General features: G+C 43.3%; 1 protein-coding gene across 3 annotated transcripts in view; it reads right to left on the bottom strand.

Annotated features, from left to right (window-relative positions):
• The window catches only part of PASK (PAS domain containing serine/threonine kinase), a 59,946-nt gene that overhangs the window by 35,924 nt on the left and 3,418 nt on the right, over positions 1-20,604 (bottom strand). For 2 of the 3 annotated variants that reach the window (XM_027875817.1, XM_027875816.1), the window contains exon 2: positions 13,112-13,348. In XM_027875817.1, the coding sequence (XP_027731618.1) occupies positions 13,112-13,301 (190 nt within the window). In that variant the 5' untranslated portion in view covers positions 13,302-13,348. Of the gene's footprint in view, positions 1-13,111; positions 13,349-20,604 lie in introns of those variants that run through there. The other variant, XM_027875819.1, reaches the window with a different exon arrangement.

The following is a 20,604-nucleotide window of genomic DNA, read 5'->3' on the forward strand; positions in this document are numbered from 1 at the left end:
GTGTCAGCCACTCGTTCTACATGTATACCCTGATTACAGGACACAATTTTTCCCAACCCTCCTTTCCCTTCCCCCTCTAGTGTATGCCTCTTCACCTCTCTTTCTATTCTTCTCTTGAGATCATCAAGATACAGCAGAACCATTCCCAGGCTTTGTCTAATTAGACTCACTCTCTGACCCCTGATGATGACAACAGGGTTCAAAGGAGACACCCATATCATCTCCCCATATTGGAATACAGGCAATTATCATTTTTTGCCCCTTATGATTGTTTAGTCATGTTTATCTTTTTATGTTTCTCTTAACTAGTATGTTCGAGCTTCAGAGTTTCTATGTAGCTCCAGTCTTTTCATCAAAAATATTTGGAAGTCTTCTATTCCATTAAAAATCCATTTTGTCCTCTGTAGGATTATACTCAGTTTTTCTGGGTAAGTTATTCTTGGCTGTAAATATGCCCTTTGCCTTCTGGAATATCATATTCCAAACTCTCTGCTCCTTCATAGGAGCTGCTGCTAAATCATGTGTGATTCTGACTGTGGCTCCTTGGTACACAAATTCTTTCTTTCTGGATGCTTCAAGTATTTTTTCATTGACTTGGAAGCCCTGGATCTTGGCTGTGATGTTCCTGGAATTTTTCACTTTGGGGTAACTTTCAGGATGTGATCAGTGAATTCTATTTCCACTTTGCATTCTAATTCTAAGAGATCTAAGTAGTTTTCTTTTAACATTTCTTGAAATATCATGTCTAGGCTCTTTCTTTCCTTTCCTTTCCTTTTCTTTTCTTTTCTTTTCTTTTTAGTCGTGGCTTTTCAGTAATCTAGTGATTCTTAAATTTTAACTCCTTGATCTGTTTCCAGATCAGTTATTTTTACCTTGAGATAACTTACACTCTTTTACTTTGTTTTAATATTTCTTGTTGTCTCACAGTCACTGGCTTCTATTTGGTCCATTCCAATTTTCAGCACATTTGTTATCTGGAGAAGGTTTTGTATCTCTTGCGCCAAGCTGTTAATTCCCTTTCCAATTCTTTCTTCCATCATTCTCATTTCTTCTCCAACTTTTTCCTTCACGTGCCCTTGAGGAGTGACCTTACTCTGACTGTGCGCCTTCCATGGATGGGAAGAGGCATGTTCTCTGATGGAAAGGAAATAGGACAGTGGGGAGAGAGCAGGACTCTATATCTGCTGCTTAGTCTCCAGGCTTCCTCCCACCTGACCGTGCGCCTTCCATCTCAGTCTCCTCTGGGTAGAGTGGTGCCTTCCACACAATGATGAACACACTCACCCCTTACACATTTCAGTGATTCTGAACCCCTACTGGTCACCATCCAAACCCATTCCCCACCACCTGATTCCCGATTCCCATCCCCAAGTCCCAACCGAATGCTGCCATTTCTCCTACTGTGCCCAATGGAAGGCCTGTTCTACAGACAACACACTTGCCTTCATCTCAACTCTTTTCCTCTCTCTCTCCTCCCATCTTCTAGCAATCCCCTACACCCGCCCTTCCCCTTGTGACATAGCCTCCCCGGCCACCTTTGACAGCCCGGGTTGCATCTTTACACACTCCCCTGGGCTCACTCCCCATCGATACTTCCGGGTCCTTCCCCATCTCCACCACCCAGCAACCTCTCCTCCTGCGAGGTTCATGCAATCCATACGTGCCACCCAATCAAAATCCTAGTAGCAGTTGTCTGCAGACCTCCAGGTCATTCCCCTTCCTTCCTCAACAACTTCAGTCCCTGGTCCATTGTTTTTCTCTCCTCCTCAACTCCTCCCCTCATCATAGTGAATATCAACATACATACAGACTCTCCCTCCATCGCCCTGACCCATTTGGTTCCTCATCCTAGTCACTTCTCATGAGCTACACCTCCACCCCACCTTGAAGCCATATACAGATAGTCTTTGATCTTGTCATCACCCACAAATGCACCACCTCCATGCTCAAGAACTCTGAAATCCCCTTAGCATATCATAATCGATTGGCTTTCCACCTCTCCCTCTGCCTTCCCTTACCAAGCCCTACTCTTCATCCACACTATGACCTCAAATCCCTTGCTCAGTTCTTCACCACGTCATCACCCCTGCACCAGCCACTGTCTCTCCTCATCTCCATCTTGACTCTTTGTAAACTAGTTCAGCTCTACACTGTTCTCTCAAGTTTCTGGTCCCCTTATCATTTCACCAATTGCATCCAGTCAAGCCTCAGCCTTGGATCTCCCCCACCATCCATCACCTTCCCTCCTACATATACACTGCTGAACAAAGGTAGAGAAAATCACGTAACCACTTTGGGGCCACTACAAATTTCTTACACAATCTCAAATAGGCCCTCACTGCTGTTAGGCAATCCTACTATATACCTCCCTTATCAACTCACTATCCTGATCCTCATCTGCTCTTCCAACCTTCTCATCTCTCCTCAAACCTCCTATGGGTCCCCCTGCCCCTACCCTCTGAGCAGAAAAAATTGAGGCCATTCACTGTGAGCTCTCTCTTCTCCCCTTTTTCATCTCCTACCACTTTGGGGCCTTCTACCATTATCTCCTTCACCTCTGCCTCACACGAAGAGGTGGCCGTACTCCTTACTAAGGCAAACCTCTGTCTGCACAAGTGATCCCATTCCATACCATCTCCTCCAACAGACTGCTCCCTCTGTCATTCCCCCTCTTTCACTTATTTTCAATTTCTCCCTTTCTACTGGCTCCTTCTTCACTGACACAAACATGCCCATGTCTCACTTGAGCCTTCTACCCCTGCTAACTGTAAGTCTTCTGTCCTTTACAGCTAAACTCCTGGAGGTCACCTACAATAGGGAAGGCCTCTACCTTCCCTCTTCTCACTCTCTTAACCCCCTACAATCCAGTTTTTTACCTCATCATTCCAATAAAATAGCTTTCTCCAAAGTTATCAATGAGCTCTCAACGGCCAAATCCAATGGCCTTCTCTCAGTCCTCATCCTTCTTGACCCCTCTGTAGCCTGTGACGAAGCTGATCCCCCTCTCCTCCTTGTTACTCCCTTCTCTCCAGGTTTACAGGACATCTCTTGCCTACTTCTCCTCTTCCCTATGTGACCTCTCCTTCTCACTCTCCTTTGCTAGATCCTCATCTAGGTCACACCCTCTACGTGTCCCATGGGGCTCGATCCTAGGCCCACTTCTCTAGTCCCTCTACACAACTTCATTTGGTGATCTCATTAGCTCCCATGGATTTAATTACCATCTCTACGATGATGATTCCCAAACCTACCCATCCTGCCCCAAAAACTTCAGATATCTTGAACAGGATGTCCAGTAGACATCATTATCTTTCCCCCAATTCCTCCCCCCTCGTCTACCTTCCCTATCACTGCAGAGGGCAGCAGCACCCACCCTCAGGCTTCCAACCGAGGAATCGTCCTGGACTCTTCACTGTCTCTCACGCCCCACATCCAAGTTGTCGCCAAGGCTTGTGATTTCACCTTTGCAGCATCTCTCAAATACCCCTCCTTCTCTCCTCTGACACTGCCCCCATCCTGGTGCAGACCCTCATCACCTGATGCCTGGACCACTGTAGTAGCTGCTCTGTTTGACATTCAAAGCCCTTCATAACCTGCCCCCCCCTCCCCAGTCCTGGCCTCCTGGCTGTTCTGGCATTCTCTCTGGCTGCCCCTCACGCCTGAAACACTCCCCCTCCTCCGCTCCAACTACCAACCCCTCTGGCTTTTTCAAGTCCCCACTAAAATCTCACCTTCTGCTGGAAGCCTTTCCCAACTGCTCCTAACTCCACTTTTAATTGTTTATCTATGCTTTGTAGAGCTTGTTGGTATACATTGGCCTGCTTACTGCCTTCCACCATGAGACTGAAAGCTCCTTGAGGGCAGGGACTGTCTTTTGCCTCTCTCTGTATCCCCAGAACAGTGCCTGGAACATAGTAGGTGCTTAATAAATGTTTAGTGGACTGATTCATTGTATTTATAGAAACATTTTTAATTCTTCATCTCTTGTTGAAATTCTAGTTGTATTTGTGTCCACCTGCATTTTTCTCAGAGGCTTCGCAGGTAAATGTTTTGGAGTCATTCTCTTCTGGGTTTGTTCTTGAGCATCCTTTCACCATAACTTTCTGTGGTCAGATTCTTCTTCTTTTTTTTTTTTTGGTTAACTCATTCTTTCATCTTGATTTCTGACTCCAGACTCGATGTTAGAACAAGATTCCGCATATTGCTGGAGAGAGGTCTGGGTTGATCATATTGCTACTTTCTTGGGGAATTGAGCCTTGTGTCATTCTGGGCTCTCAGGGACAGCTCAGGCTGAGCACCTGCATGCCTCCAGTGTTCCCACAGGCAAAGTCTGATCACTGCCCCTGGTCTGAGCTCTGCCTCCCCTATGAATGAGCTACAAAGTCCTGCTCATTCATCCACAGTGACAGAACCACAGGCTTCCCTTTGGGGTGGGATTCCTGAGCGAGTCACTCCTCTGCAGGTTTCAAAGGTGAGACCCTGCTCTGCTCCTGGGATCTGCTCCTAGCACCCTTGGGCACAGGTGCCCTCCTCAGTCCACCCTGGATCCGTAACTTGGGACTGGGTAGCAGGGGACAAAGCTGCCAGCTGGCACCTCTTCCCACCTTCCTGTAGGAGTTCTGGGTGTCCTGGTATGGACCTGGGAGCTTCTTCCTCCTTGGAGCTCAGCCTCTCTCTTGGTACCCCTCAGGGTGCTCCTGACCAAACCCTGTCCCCAGTGTCTACAGACCTTTCTGTCTGTCTCCTGGTGCCTACTTTGGCTGAAAAGGTAACATGCTTGGCTTTTTCTTGGATTTCCTCAACAGTATTGAGACGGACACATGTTCTAGACTTGCTGGGAGGAGCTTGGGGGGGAGGGTGAAGATGGGAGTTCAGTTGGATGTCTTCTTTGCCATCCAGGCTTTGTCTTTGCATTTGGCTTTTTAAATCAGGTTTCACTGACATCTTTTGCTTTTACATTTGTCCCTCTTATCACTTATTGTCTCCCCTTCCTGAGAGTTTCCTATTATATGAGAATGTTTTTAAATACATGAAACAATACAAAATTTTGCAGAAGGATCAAAGTATTATATGAATTTGTGAATATTGAAAATTCATTCCAAGATTCAATTTTCCATTGATCATTCTGAAAAAAGAAAGTCCTGGAAACCTATCCAAATGGCCTCAGAAGCACCACCATCAATAATCAAAACACTGCACAGTTCAGCTTACAATGTCACATAACGTGGAGGAGTAGGAACAGCCCTGGGCTTAGAGTTCAGGGACCTACATGTTCACTGACCAGTGCAACCATGCCCAAGCCCATTAACCTTTCAAAGCCTCAGTTTACTCACCTGTAAAATATGGCTAAGAAACCTCACAGGGTTTGTTATGAGGAAAGCAATTTTGAAACTTTATTTTTTTTTATTTTTATTTTTGACTGACTCTATAATTTCACTGGTATAGGAAGCTAAGGAACGAGCTTCCTTTACCAACGTACAATCCCTGCAACTTACAGGCTGGGAGTTCCCTGGGTCAGTGTCAGTAGGTATCAGTCACCAGGTCTGCTGGTCTCACAGGCCTTAGCACATCTCCAAAAGTCTCATGGTAGAAAATGCTATCCACATCCAGAGAAAGAACTACGGAGTTTGAATGTGGATTGAAGCATACTATTTGCTCTTTTTTTTTTTTCTCTTCTGTTTTGTTTCTTCTTTCTTGTGGTTCCTCCTATTGGTTCTAATTGTTCTTTACAACATGACCAATGTCCAAATATATTTAATAGGAATGTATATATAGAGAGCCTATATCAGATTATGCGCCATCTTGGGAGGGAGGCAGGGAAGGAGGGGGAGAAAATTTGAAACTCAAAATCTCATGGAAGTGAATGTTGAAAACTAAAAACAAATTAATAATAATAAGAAAGAACATATCAGTCCTGAGCCCAGCTGACATGATTGTCTTTGGTCTAAGAGAGGTGGCCAAATAACCATCCTTTTATTAATACGTGTGCTGGCCTTATTACTAGGATGATTAAATTACCCGGAAATTATGTCTCTCAAACCCTTTTAATTGTCATAATATATTTAGTGTTTTGACCTAGGTTAACAAAGTAACAATGTATTGGAAAGGAGAAGCATTATTTTAATAACTAGAAAAAATAATTAGAAATTAGCAAATCAGAGGGAGGGAAAAAATATAAGTGCACAGCAGAGAATAAAAGAAAATGTATAGAAAGAGTAGCTTTGAAAACAATGAGTAATACATATTTTTCAAAAAAAGTAAACAGTGTTCTTTTTTTGTCTTTATGTATTTGAATTTGAAATGAATAAAAAAAATTTTTTTAAAAAGGAGAAGACAGGGGCAGCTAGGTGGCACAGTGGATAGAGCACTGGCCCTAGATTCAGGAGGACCTGAGTTCAAATCCGACCTCAGACACATAACACTTACTAGCTGTGTGACTTTGGGCAAGTCACTTAATCTCATTGCCTAGCCCAAAAAAAAAAAAAAAAAAAGGAGAAGAAAAGAGAGTTGGAAGGAAGAAAACCAAGAGGGCTTTACTGTTCTTTGATTCTATGAAAAAGGGAATGAGAGCAAGAGAAAACACAGTGCTAGGAGATAAAAGCCCAAAATTCTAGTCCCAGCAATGTATGATATTCATAGCATGATTTTATGAAACAGATCTCTCTAGCATTGCCTACTGCTGTATTTTTAAAATTTTATTTTTAACATTCATTTTCTAATTTCAGGTTTTGAATTCTCTTCCTCCCTCCTGTGCCTCTCCCACTCACTGAGAAGGCAAGCATGTGATATCAATTATACATGGGAAATCATGAAAAACATATCTCCATATAAGTCATGTTGCAAAAAGAAATCAAGAAAAATAAAGTTATAAAAGGAATGAGCAAATCAAAACCCTAGCCAAAAGCAGTGCTGCCTTATATACTTAGAATTACACTGCTCCTAGGCAAAGGGATATTTTTTATTGTTTCAAGATAGTTTCTTTTAAGTAAAATATTAGAATTTTGCAGGATCTTAAACGTCATCCATCCCAACCTCTTACCCAAAGCAATGTTAAAAGAAATCTTGACTTGGGTCTCACTCTGGTCAATGAGGCAAACTCGGGAAAAAGAAAGGTAAAAGTATTTTATTAGCACACCAAGGAAGCAAACAGTTGGAGTGCACCCAGCCCTGATAACCATGCATTGCTTTTATACACAGGAGTAAAAGACTTCCACATAAAGGCAGGAAAATACTGATTGGTACATGTAGGATGAGGAAACGGGTTTGATGCCACCTCAGCTTTTCCCCCAGCTAAGTCCATATGCACAGGGGTAGCCTCAGACCGCCATTTTCCACAGGCTGGTTGCTCATTAACCAAAGATCAATTGAGGGTTAAACATAGAGTCTCTTGGGCTGACTTTGCAGAGCAGGAATATAATATGTTTTTTCAAAGAGCAAAGATCAACAGCTATTAATCCGAAAGTAGAGACTACGGTACCAGCCCAGACATATAGAAATGATCTCTTAAAGATAAGAAGAGGAAGGAGAGGAAGAGGAAGTACCTGGCTAAATGTCCATAAGAGATAAGGCAAGAAGCACTAATAAATTCAGATACGTCCAGCCCCGACATCTCTCTTGAGCTTCAGTCCAGCATCACCAATCGCCTCTCGTATACTTCAGATTTTAGGTCCCCAAGTACATCCCTAATGCCACATATCCAAGAGAGCTCATTATCTTCCCCCTTGCAGACTTCCCCGCTTCTGTCAAAGACACTAGATGATGCTGACTCCCGTGGCCTCCTCATTCCTCACTGCACAAATTCAAGGAGCTCCCAAAGCCGGCCACGTCTACCGCCATTTCCTCACAGCACACTATCTCCACGCACATCTAGCTGGCGTCTTAGTGCAGGCCCTCACCTCCTCTCACCTCAATTACTCAGCCTCCTAATGAGGCTGTGCGTCGGTCTCCTTGTCTCAAGTCTATCCTGCATGCTGCTGCCAAAGCAACTCTCTTTGAGCAGAGATCTGACCGCTTGATTCCTCTACTCTAGTAGCTAAAAAATAAAAGAAAATTAAAACTCCTCTATTTCACTTTACAGCACAAGCTGGCCCCATTTTTGTTATTTGGGATGGTGCTCTAGGAGGGGAAGAGGGAAAGATAATTGGGATAACTATGTGATATAAGAAACAGAAAACAGAAATAAAAACTTACTTAAAAGAAAGATTCCCCTAAATGGGACGCTTTCAGGAAGAGCAAGAAAGAGTCTCGTTATAAACAAACTCTCACATTCTTAATTCTCTATATTCTGTCAGGCTCATTCAACTAAAACTGCTCTCCAAAGTTACCAATGATTTTTCCCCCTAAGTCCTCAAAATTTTGGCATGTTGTCTCATTGTTATCATCTTTAATGAAATTATTAATTTCTTCTATGATCTGTTCTATGATTTAACCCACCTATTCTTTAGGATTGTTTCCAATCAATGTTTTTTCTTTATTTCAAAAGTCCTTTATAATGTAATTTTTATTGCATTATAGTTGGCAAAACATGCATTTAATATTTCTGCTTTTCTGCACTTATTTTTGAGGTTTTTATGCTCAAATACATGGTCAGGTTTTGTAAAGATGCCATGTACAGCTGAGAAATAGATATACTCCTTTCTGTACTCATTTAATTACCAAAGGTTTATCATATCTAACTTTTCTAAAATTCATTCAGGTCCTTTATTTTTAAAATGTTTTTGGTTAGATTTATCTATGTCTCAGAGTGGTAAATTGAGGTCCCCCACTATTACAGTCTTATTGTCGATTTTTCCCTATAATCCATTTAACTTTGCCTTTAAAAATTTAATACTATGCATTTGGTGTATATCTGTTTAGTACTGATATTAATTCACTGATTATAATGCCATTAAGCAAAATGTAGTTTCCTTGTTTAGGTCTATTTTTGGTGGTGTTTTGTCTGAGATCACGATTGTTATCCTTGCCTTTTTTTTTTAACTTTAGCTGAAGTGTGTATCTTTTGGTTTTAATTATGTTTTCTATGGACAATATATTATTGGATTCTAGTTTCTGATCTGGTCTGCCACACTCTTCTGTTTGATAGGTGGCTTCATTCCATTACCAGCTATGATCCCTAATCGAGTATTTGCCGCCATACTTTTCTCTTATATTTTTCTTTTCCTTTTTCCTGACTTCTCTTTAAGAGTTTGTTTTGTTTCTGAGTAATCCCTCCCTTCATCTATCCTCCTTCTTATTCCACCTGATTCTAAGAGATCTGGGCAGTTTTCTTTTATGATTTCTTGAAATACGATGTCTAGCTCTTTTTTTTTGATCAGGGCTTTCAGGTCATCCAATGATTTGGGGGGGGCGGGGCAAGGAATTAGGGTTAAGTGACTTGTCCAGGGTCACGCGGCTAGTAAATGTCAAGTGTCTGAACTCAGGTCCTCCTGACTCTAGGGCCGGTGCTCTACCCACTGTGCCCCCTCGATGCCCCTCATCCAATGATTCTTAAATTATCTCCCTTCTCAATCTGTTCTAGGTCAGTGATTCTGCTATAAACTGCCTCATGTTTTCTTCTATTTTTTTTCAGTCTTTTGACTTTGTTTTAATATTTCTTAATGTGTCATGGAATCATGAGCTTCTATTTGGACAATTCTAATTTTCAGGGAGTTATTATCTCAAGTAAGGTTTTGTACCTGACTTTTACTCCCAGCTGTTAATTTCCTTCTCATGTCGTTCTTCTATAGTTCTCATTTCCTTTCCCATTTTTTCTTCTACAGTTCTCAACCGGTTTTTTAAACCATTTTTATTTCTTTTTCTCTTTTTAACTCTTGCTTTTGAAATAATCAAGATTGGTTCTGTACCATTTTAAAAATTAATTTATTTATTTTTAGTTTCCAACTTTCACTTCCACAGGATTTTGAGTTCCAAATTTTCTCCCCATCTCTCCCCTCCCCCAACCCCAAGATGGCGTGCATTCTGAACACCCCTTCCCCCAATCTGCCCTCCTTCTATCACTACCACCCCCTTCCCTTATCCCCTTCCCCTTCTATTTTCCTGCAGGACAGGATAGGTTTCTATACCCCATTGCCTGTATATCTTTTTTCCCAGTTGCATGTAAAAACAATTTCTAACATTCATTTTTAAAGCTTTGAGTTCCAAATTCTCTCCCTCCCTCCCTCCCCACCCACCCTCATTGAGAAGACAAGCAATTAGATACAGGTTATACGTGTGTAGACATGCCAAACACTTCCATAACAGTCGTGCTGTGAATGGCTGACTCTATTTCCCTCCATCCTGTCCTGCCCCCATTTGTTCTATTCTCTCCTTTGACCCTGTTCCTCCTCAGAAGTGCTTGCTTCTGATTACCCCCTCCCTTCTATCGCCCCCCCACTCTTGTCCCCTTCCCCCCTGTTTTCCTGTAGGGTAACACAGATCTCCAAACCCAGCTGAGTGTGTATTTTATTCCCTCGTTAAGCCAAATCTGACGACAGTAAGATTCGCTCATTCCCTCTTACCTCCACTTTCTCCCCCTCCACTGTAAAAGCTGTTTTCGTTCCCTGCTCAATAAACAGGCAGGGCCTACTAGCAAACACTTCTTTCCACAGACCCTTCGTGCAGATCCCTTCCCTCACTCTGACCCACAACTGTGTAAATGGCACCGGTCCAGCACCCTGGGCTAGGTCAGGGATCCCCTGGGATCTCTTCCAGCCACAGAGCCCTGTCTCAGCTCTCTCATATGGCATGACCCTGTCCCCGGTGTCCACATACTTCTCTGACTCCCTAAGTCTCCATGGATTGGAAAAACAACTCACTGTGACTTTTTCCTGGGTTTCTTGATCAGAATTCATCATAGATCTTTGTGGAGGAGGTTGGGTAGCGAAATTGAGCTATATTACTTCCTGCTACTCTACCATATTGTTGTTGTTGAATCATTTTTCAGTCGTGTCTGACTCTTTTTGACCCCATTTGAGGTTTTCTTGGCAAAGATACTGGAGTGGTTTGTCATTTTCTTCTCCGGCTCATTTTTACAGATAGGGAAACTGAGGCAAACAGGGTTGAGTGACTTGCCCAGGGTCACACAACTATTAAGTGTCTGAGGCCAGATTTGAACTCAGGTCTTCCTGACTCCAGGCCTGGCTCTCCATCCACTGTGCCACCTAGCTACTATCTTGACTACCTCCCAGTGATCTCTTAATTGCCAGATCTAATGGCCTTCTCTCGTTCATCATCTTTGACTTCTCTTAACCATCCTTTTCTCCTTAATCCTCCCTCGTCTCAGGGTCTCTCCTGTTTCTTGTCCTATCTATCTGACTGTTTCAGGCTCTTTTGCATGTTCTTTATCTAAATCATGCCCATTGACCACGGGTGTCCCCCAAGGCTCTGTCCTGGGACCCCTTTTCCTTCTCCCTCTATACTGTCTCAGTTGGTGATATCATCAGCTCCCATGAGTTCAACTATCATCTTGATGTAAATGATTCTAGGATCTCTTTATCCAGCCCTAACCATTTTCTTGACCTTCAGTCTTACATCTCCAAATACCCCCTGGACAACTCAAACACAGACATTTTAAGCTCATTATATCTGAAACTGAAGTCACTGTCTTTCTCCAAAAAACCCACCAGCAGCCGCAGCTCCCAGGGAAGGTGCCATCATCAAGTTCTCTTTCACGTAGCCCACATGTCTGATGTGGACAAGGCCACATCTCTATTATCTGTACTCTCCCCTCCTCGCACACAGCCACCACACCACCTACACGTGAAGGTGTAGGCTTTCACTACTGGAAAAGCCTTCAGGCTGCTCTCTCGGACTCATCTTTCCTCCCTCTGATCCATCTTCCACTCATCTGCCAAAGCGGCCTTCCTAAGGCATGGGGAGGACCCCCCAGAATCCCACTGCCTTCCCCCCAAGACTGCTTGCATTTGCCCTGCCGATATCTTGTGCCTACTTGGCTGTTGGCAGGCCATCTCCTCCATTAGAATGGGAGTTCCTGGAGGCAGGGGCTGTTTGCCTGTCTTGTATTCTCCATGATGAGCACACACTAGATAACAGTTGGTCAATCACTAAACATTTATTAAGCACTTCCTCTGTGCCAGGTACTGTGGCAAGCCCTGGGAACACAAAAAGGCCAGACAGTCCCTGCCAGTCCACAGGTGTGCACAGACCCTCTTTACACAGGACACTGTATACAACAACAAGGAGCCCCGCTTCACGTTCGGGTCCAGTTTCCGTGGTCCCAACAAAATACCTGAACACACACCCAACGCCTAAAGCCTCTGTGATGCCTGAACTAAGTTCCTTCTTCACAGCCCAGGTCCTGGCCAGGCTTTGGATGACCAGCCTGGGAAGAGAGCAAGCTAACAGAAGACCAGGACCGGCCTCCAGGCAGGGTTTTGGAGGAGCTCTTAGCAGCAGACAGGAAGGAAGAAGGGGAAAGCGGCCCCCCTCGCAGCAGCACCACAACCTTGGCAGCTGCAATTCTCATACTTGGGAGCAAGAGAAGCAAGGGCCAGATGGGCAGACGGGGAGGGATGGGGCCCTGCTTGTTACTGTGGGCTGCTACCCCGGGAGCTGAGAGCTGAGAGGGGCTGGGGATGCTGCCTCTGCCCCTGCCTCACTGCCCTTCTGTTATTTTAATTTTGTCCAGGACTCCATCTGATGGATTTAATATTATCTAGTTGGCCCTGTCCTTTTTTCAGCATGAGGGCACATGTGTTCTCTGGGAGTCACCCACCAGTCACCCAGCTTAGCTGAGATATCATCCCATGGAGTTTTCTCTCCCTACATGGAGGCACAAGCTTCCTTCTGAGCACAAAATTACGATGGACCCAGGTGATCTTTCACAAAACCGCCTCAGGGACACAAACCAAGTAACCAAAGGGTTACAGTAATAGATTTTCTTTTTTTTCCCCAAATTTAACAAGCACCAATATTTCAATATACAAAGATCATAAAAAAGAATGCACATGAAACTGAAAAGTTCTTCCACAATTGAATTCTCTTTCTTTCTCAAATATGTTTTTTTAAAATAATAAATAAAAACATATAACAGAAAATTAAAAGAATAAGTAAAATTGAAAGTTTCTAATTAGCAAGTATACAATTTCCCAAAGAAATCCAAAGAGATAATTACCCGTTAGTGACTTTTTACTGTTACAGAGTCTGGTAAAGCCATTCTTCCTGCTCAGGTGCTGGAAAACCCTGGGAAAGTATCTGCTCAGTTCTAAGCCATTTTCTTCAAATGGAATCTCCACATTTTTTAATAGGGATAATCCCCTTGGTGCACATACAAAACCATCTTCCAGGAATATCTTCAAGGACATCTTAAGACTTGAAGTAGATCACTTACTTTTCACCCCTAAGAAATCAACTAGAAAAAAAAGAGAAAAATTCATTCAAATCTAGTAATCATTACCATCAAAAAGTCTTTATCAAATGCCTGACTGTTCATAGTTGTATATTAAGCACTGCACGAAAATAACCAGGCATAAAGAATCATGATTCATTACCATCTTTTTTGTCATAATCTTGATTTCATTGGTATTGGGAAGCCCCAGTGGGAAGACTCCTTCTATCAGAGCAGGTCTGCAACTGTCCTAGAACTGATCATCTTAGAAAAGTGCCCAAAACACTGAGGCACTCAGTCCAGAGGCCAGTGTTCTATTAGTTCCTTGGGACAAGCAGTAATTTTGATACAGTTTTATTTTGGGACAGTAAAGACCATGTGCATAGACAGTCCAAATATTGGGCTGACTAAGAATGTCTGACCTCCCCCAGATGAAACCTAATTGAGTCAGTTTCCCATCTTTAATGAGTCAAGAATACCAAAGGAATCAATGTAAAGTAAAGGAAGGTGGCCTCGCAGTAACAGATGTCAAACTATACCACAAAGCAGTAATCATCAAAACAATCTGGTACTGGCTAAAAAAAATAGATTCATCTATGGAACAGATTAGGCACATAACATACAGAGGTAAATGACCATAGTAACCCACTGTAGATAAACCCTAAGAAACAAACTTTTGGGGCAAGAACTCATTATTCAACAAAAACTGGTGGGAAAACTGGAAAGCAGTCGAGCAGAAACTAGGCATAGACCAACATCTTGTACACCACGATAAACTCAAAATGGGTACATGATTTAGATATAAAGGGTGACATCAAAAGCAAATTAGGGTAGCATGGAAATTTTTACCCGTCAGATCTATGGATAAGGGAAGAATTCATGACCAAACAAGAGATAGAGAAGATCATAGGAGGTAAAATAGATCATTTTGAGCACATTAAATTTAAAAGGCTTTGCACAAGCAAAACCAATACAGCTGAAATTAGAAGGAAAGCAGGAAACGGGAAATTTCACAGCAAGTTTCTCTGATAAAGGCCTCATTTCTCAAGTATATAGGGGAACTGAGCCAAATTTATAAAAACAACAGCCATTCCCCAATTGACAAGCGGTCAAAGTATATAAATGGGCACTTTTCAGAAGAAGAGATCAAAGCTATTGATAGTCACATAAAAAATGCTCTAAATCACTCATAATTAGAGAAATGCAAATTAAAACAACTCTGAGGTACCACCTCACTCCTATATCAGATTGCCTAACATGACAGAAAAGGAAAATGACAAATGCTGGGAGTGGGAGTAGGGAGTGGAAAAATAGGGACACTATTGCACTGCTGGTGGAATTGTGAACTGATCCAACCATTCAGGAGAACAATTTGGAACTATGGCCAAAGGGCTATAAAACCATGCATACCCTCTGACCCTGCTACTGGGCTGGTACCCCAAAGAGAACAAAAAAAGAAGAAAAAGACCTATTTGAACAAAAATACTTATAGCAACTCTTTTTGTAGTAGCAAAGAATTGGAAAGTGAGGGGATACCTATCAACTGGGAAATGGCTGCACAAGTTGTGGTGTATGATTGTGATGGAATAGTATTGTTCTATATGAAGTGACATGCAGGAAGGTTTCAAGAAAAACCTGGGAAGACTCATATAAACTCATGCAAAGTGAAGTCAGCAGAACCAGAAGAACATTGTATACAGTAACATCAATATTATATCGATGATCAACTGTGAAAGACACAGCTACTCTAATCAATGCAATTATGCAAGACAATTCCAAAGGACTCATGATGAAGAATGCTACCCTCCCTCAAAAAGAGAACTTAGGGACTTTGAGTGTAGATTGAAACTTACTGTTTTTTACTTTATTTTGGTTAATGCAAAAATATCTCACATGATGTCACATACATAATGGCTATCATTTTTCTTGCCTTCTCAGTGGGCAGGGGAGTGGCTGGACGAAGGGATAGAATTAGAAACTGAAATTATTTTTTAAAGAAAATCAGTTGGCTATAATCAAGACTAAAGTTCAAGAAATGGTCTGTTCATCAAAGGTACAATGTGCTAAAAGTATGCCTTCATTATAAAGAATTAAAGAATATGTTCAGACTTCCAGCCAAGATAGCTGTCTAAACAAGACTAACTACCCAGTTTCCACATACCCTACTCCAGAAAAAACCTGAAATTTGCACCAGACCAAAAAATAATCAAAAAATCCAATGAGAAGCTACAGTGACTTCTTCCGTAACTGCATAAAAAATTGGCCAGAAGACCCAGGCAAAGGGAAAGAGGGCTGACATCAACAGCAGCCCCACACAGGCAGCAAAAGTATAGTTTGCCCCTCCTGTCCCCCAAAGATCCAAGGGTATCAGAAAACTTTGTACCTTGGAAGCCCTGGGAGAAGCAGACCATAAAGCAGAGCTGCAGTGCTCACACAGGGATGGTGGAGGCCCAGGGACTCCAAGGTCCCTAGAACAAAGTGCTGGGGAGGGAGAGAAGAAACAATATTTATTTAATACTTACTATGTGCCAGCCCTGTGCTAAGCACTCTACAAATATAATCTCAATTTTCCCCTCACAATAACCCGAGAAGTCAGTGCTATTATCATCCATGTTTTTGAGGCAGAAAGAAGTAAAGTGATTTGCCCAGAGTCACTTTGCTAGGAAGTCTCTGAAACCAGATTTGAATTCAGGACTTCTTGACTTTGTATCCAACACACTAACCACTCTGAATCTTAAAGATCCAGGGTGAGGCTCAGGGAAGGAATCCAAGGGTCCCAGAGCCAGACCAAGCAGGGGAGACCATCCCATCCAAAAGCACAGCAAGAAAGGAGGCCTCATTCCAGAACTAAATTTGGAGAGATGAGATAAAGAAAGCACTAATAATAAAAAAGCATTATTATAGATCTGGATATCCTGAAAAAGAAGCAAGTAACTCCATGAACACCTAGCAGAAATGAAGCAAGAGATAAAAAATGCAGCGCCAGCTCTAGAAGAAGGAACTAGAAGGAGGATAAACAGATTAACAGAACAAGTGATAATGCTTAGTAAAGTAAAAGACTCCCTTAAAACTAGACTAGACCAAAGAAATCAGTTTTACTCCATGAGACAGCAAGAAATGTTAGAACAAAATAAAAAGATTGAAAAAATAGAAGAAAATGTAAAATAGATAAAAAATAGTTGACTGGGAAAACAGGGCAAGGAGAAATAATTTAAGAATTATTAGGGCAGCTAGGTGGTGCAGTGGATAAGCTCCGGCCTTAGATTCAGGAGGACCTGAGTTCAAATCCGGCCTCAGACACATAACACTTACTAGCTGTGTGACCCTGGGCAAGTCACTTAACCCCATTGCCTAGCCAAAAAAAAAAAAGAATTATTGGATTCCATGAAATGATATTTTAATAGGCACTGCATTTTAAGAAATCATAAATGAAAAATTAAGGCAAAGTGAAGATATAAAGAATCTACCAATCACTTCCAGAAACCCCAAAAAGAAAAATCACAGTAATGTCCTAGCAAAACTCAAGATCGCCTACATCACAGAAAAAAAAAATACTGCAATCCACTAGAAAGGAATAGCTCAAGTACCAAGGAACCAATCAAAATCACACACTATCTGACAGTTTCTGTGATAAATAAGAGGAGATCTTGGAATGCCACATTCCAAAAGGCAAACTAAGACTAATTTCACCTGCAATGCTGAGTGTAATCACATAGGAGAAAAATAAAATGCAACTTTAATGGAATATGGGACGTTCAAGCATTCCTACTGAAAAGATCAGAGATCAGTAGCAACTTTGAAATACAAACACAAGATCCACGAGAAACCTGGAAAGGTAAATTCATTTGAGTTGTTAGAAGGGCCTGTATGACGCTGCAGTGCTAACATTCTGACAGGGGGATAAACAAGTCTCCCTTCAGAATCCTAACATCTGCAGAGGGTCTCCAGGGACTTATGTTACTAGAAGGAATATGAGCCAAGCCAAATAACCTACGTGATCCTGAAAGCAAACAACTAGGATCTCAGGGCATCACCAACTGGGGAAAGGCCAACCCAACCACAATATAAGAATGTCATGAAATATTATTGTGCTCTAAGAAATGACAAGAGACCATTTCAAAGAATCCTGGGTAGCATGAACTGATGCAGACCAAAGTGAGAAATGAATGAAAGAATGAGGCATTTATTAAGCACTTACTGTGTACAAAGCCCTGTACTAAACACTGGGGACACAAAAAAGTCGGAGCTCCCACTCTAATGGGGGAGAAAACAGCTGTGGAAGGTTTCAGCTGCACATTAGACAGAAAGTCCCATGGTCCCTAGGCGGGGCAGCAGCAAAGCAGATAGTAATAATGCCTTTTCCTTAATGTCATTTCTACTGACAGAATCACATCAGCTTCTTGATGTTAAAGCATTTGACAAGGCCAAGAACTTTAGCAGCAAGAATTTTCCTTTCTGGGTCTTCAGGGGCTGGAGCACCAGCCGGACCCAGCTGCATCTCCCCAGGATTTGCTTCCTAAGATGACGGCTGGGGCAGCATGCTGGAAGCAATGCTATTCCCAGAGCATTTCAGTTCAGCACCTGGAGTGTCTCCATCAGGGTCCGAGGGAAGGTTGGGGTCGGGAGGGTGGTGGTGGTCCGATTTTCCTGAAACCTACTGCCTCCCACCTCTCCTTCAGGTGGTCCTGCAGCTTCAGCTTGGCTGGCTTGTCTCTGCCTTGTGGGCAGCAGGTGGGAGTAAGGAGAGAGAACCAGGAGAGTAGTTTCTACAAAGATAACAACACTGAAAAGAAAAACAACTATGGGGGCAGTTAGGTGGTGCAGTGGACAGAGCACCGGCCCTGGAGTCAGGAGGACCTGAGTTCAAATCTGGCCCCAGACACATGATACTCACTGCTGTGTGACCCTAGGCAAGTCACTTAACTGATTGCCTTGCCAAAAAAAAGAGAATATGAGAGAGAAAGAAAAACAACTATGAAAGATTTAAGACCCTGCATAAATGCAACGAGGCACCACATCTCCGGCGACTCTTTGGTGACACATTACTCACCTCCTGACAGACAGGTAACAGGGACGGGCATCTGTGACCACGGCCACTGCATAGAGTTGTTTTGCTTGGGATCTCATCTGTTACAAAGGTTTTGGCTTTGGGTTTGGTTTTTTTTCCTGTCTCAGTTTGCAGTGAGAGGTGAAGGTTGTAATAGCAACACCAAATTAAAACATTTTTTAAATGCACAGGAGAGAGAAGGAAGTACAAACAAACGGGGTAGTTTTGAAAGCAACACTTTATTAATATGCCTTCATTAAAGCACATATTTTGATACTCAATGCTTTTCATCAAAAGGCTAGTGAACAACGCCTTTCAGGAATAAGGAATGAAGGTGGGAAAAGACTTGTCTATTCAGAAGCCTCAGAACGGGAAGGCACTGGCACGGGGAATGACATTACACAAAATCAAGCAGCCAGCCGATGAACACTGATTAAGCACCAACTGTGTGCCAGTCACTGAGGATACAAAAAGAGGCAAGACAGTCCTTGCCTTTGGGGAGCTTACCATCTAACAGGAGCGACAGCAAATAAATACCTCTAAACTAGCTCTACGCAGGATCAACAGAAAATAATTAACAGAGAGAAAGCACTAGAATTAGGAGTAAGAAAGGTTCTCCAGCATCCCACTTTGTTCCCAAAACCAACTGCCATACCCCCAAGCCAGGCTTGATTGACTGTATGAATGATTTACTGCCCTAACTTGTTTGCACAGTTCTTCCTTTCCCAGTAAACAATCAGCAGGGCACCTCAGTGCCCGCTCAATTGCGGCAGACCAAGGAGAGGAAAGAAGAGACATTTACAAATGTGTTGTGCCTGGGCACTTCCTAGCAAATGCATCCTATTTTAACAGACACAAAAGAACACATTACTGATGTGGGAGCCAATCAACAGTCCACACGCAAATGTAGAAGCAAGCCACCGAATGGAGAAAAGGATAGAAATGAAAAAAGCACAGTGTACAATGAAACAACTCCAACACTGACCTATTTAAGCAAGTTTTGATGCCAAAAAATGGGAAATGAATGGAGGAACGGACAGGCATCAGCAACAATAATTCTGCATAGAAATTTAAAAGACAGAAATCAAATTCCATAACCAGATCAAAAGAGCCTGAAAAGAAGCTTCGTCCAAAAGGAGTTGGTTTATTTTTCTGAGCAGAGAGATATGGCAGCATGAGGGTGATCTCCTGTTCTATTTGGCAGCTCAGGAGTAGGTCGAGAGAAAAGGAATCATGGGACAACCCAGGCTGACGGCAGCCAGGACTTTGTGGAGAGAATGCCTGTTTGGGTACAGGCTGACCTAGACCAGGGATGGGGAACCTGCAGTCTCGAGGCCACATGGGGCCCTCTAGGTCCTCGGGTACAGCCTTTTGACGTAGTCCAGTTTTACAGAACAAATCCTTTTATGAAGGGGATTTTTCTGTGAAGTCTGGATTCTGTCAAAGGGCCGGGCTTGAGGACCGAGAAAGCCCCATGTGGCCTCGAGGCCACAGGTTCCCCACCATTGGTCTAGACTGTCTGCTCCAACTCTAGGATCATGTGATTGGCCTGTGCCTAGGAGGAGGTGAAGGATTTGGAGATGTACGTACACCTTGGAGAAAAGTGAGTGCCCGAGGGAAAACGCGGTTGTCTTCAAGGGGGCTTCAAAGCACGGTCCAGACAGCTATGGCTTTGGGGCGCCACAGAGAGGACACTCACACAGCTTCAGGTTACCGAGGGCCCCTGGGTGGTGTCCAAGTGTGAGCAAAGGTCCTCACTGCCCAGGGCTCTAGGAGACCCGGCCCAACCTCACGCCCACGCCCGCTGGCCACTCCACCCCCACCGTCTGGGCTGCCTCAGGACACAGGTGCTGTGGGCTCCTTATTCTTCTTCACCGAGACTGTCTTTGCGGAGCCAGCCGGGCACAACCCAATGGACCGTTGGTACAGCAGGCAGCCAGAGGCAGCCCAGGTCAGAGGGCACCCCAGCTTCCTGAGGGACCCCAGCAAGGCACCTCCCTGGGCCCCCAGGGCTGGCGACCCAAGGCCCCCTTCTGTTCTTGATCCTCTGACCAGCTGCAGGCACTCTCACTCACACACCCCTATGCACATGTGCACACACACTCCCACATGTGCACGCACACATATGCACACACTCACACCCCTATGCACATGTGCACACCCTCACACATGTGTGCACACTTCTGTGCACAGTGCACACATGTGTTCACACACGTGTACATACTCACACACC

The sequence above is a fragment of the Vombatus ursinus genome, unplaced genomic scaffold (assembly GCF_900497805.2).
Source record: "Vombatus ursinus unplaced genomic scaffold, bare-nosed wombat genome assembly UNPS02014810.1, whole genome shotgun sequence".
Classification (NCBI taxonomy): domain Eukaryota; kingdom Metazoa; phylum Chordata; class Mammalia; order Diprotodontia; family Vombatidae; genus Vombatus; species Vombatus ursinus.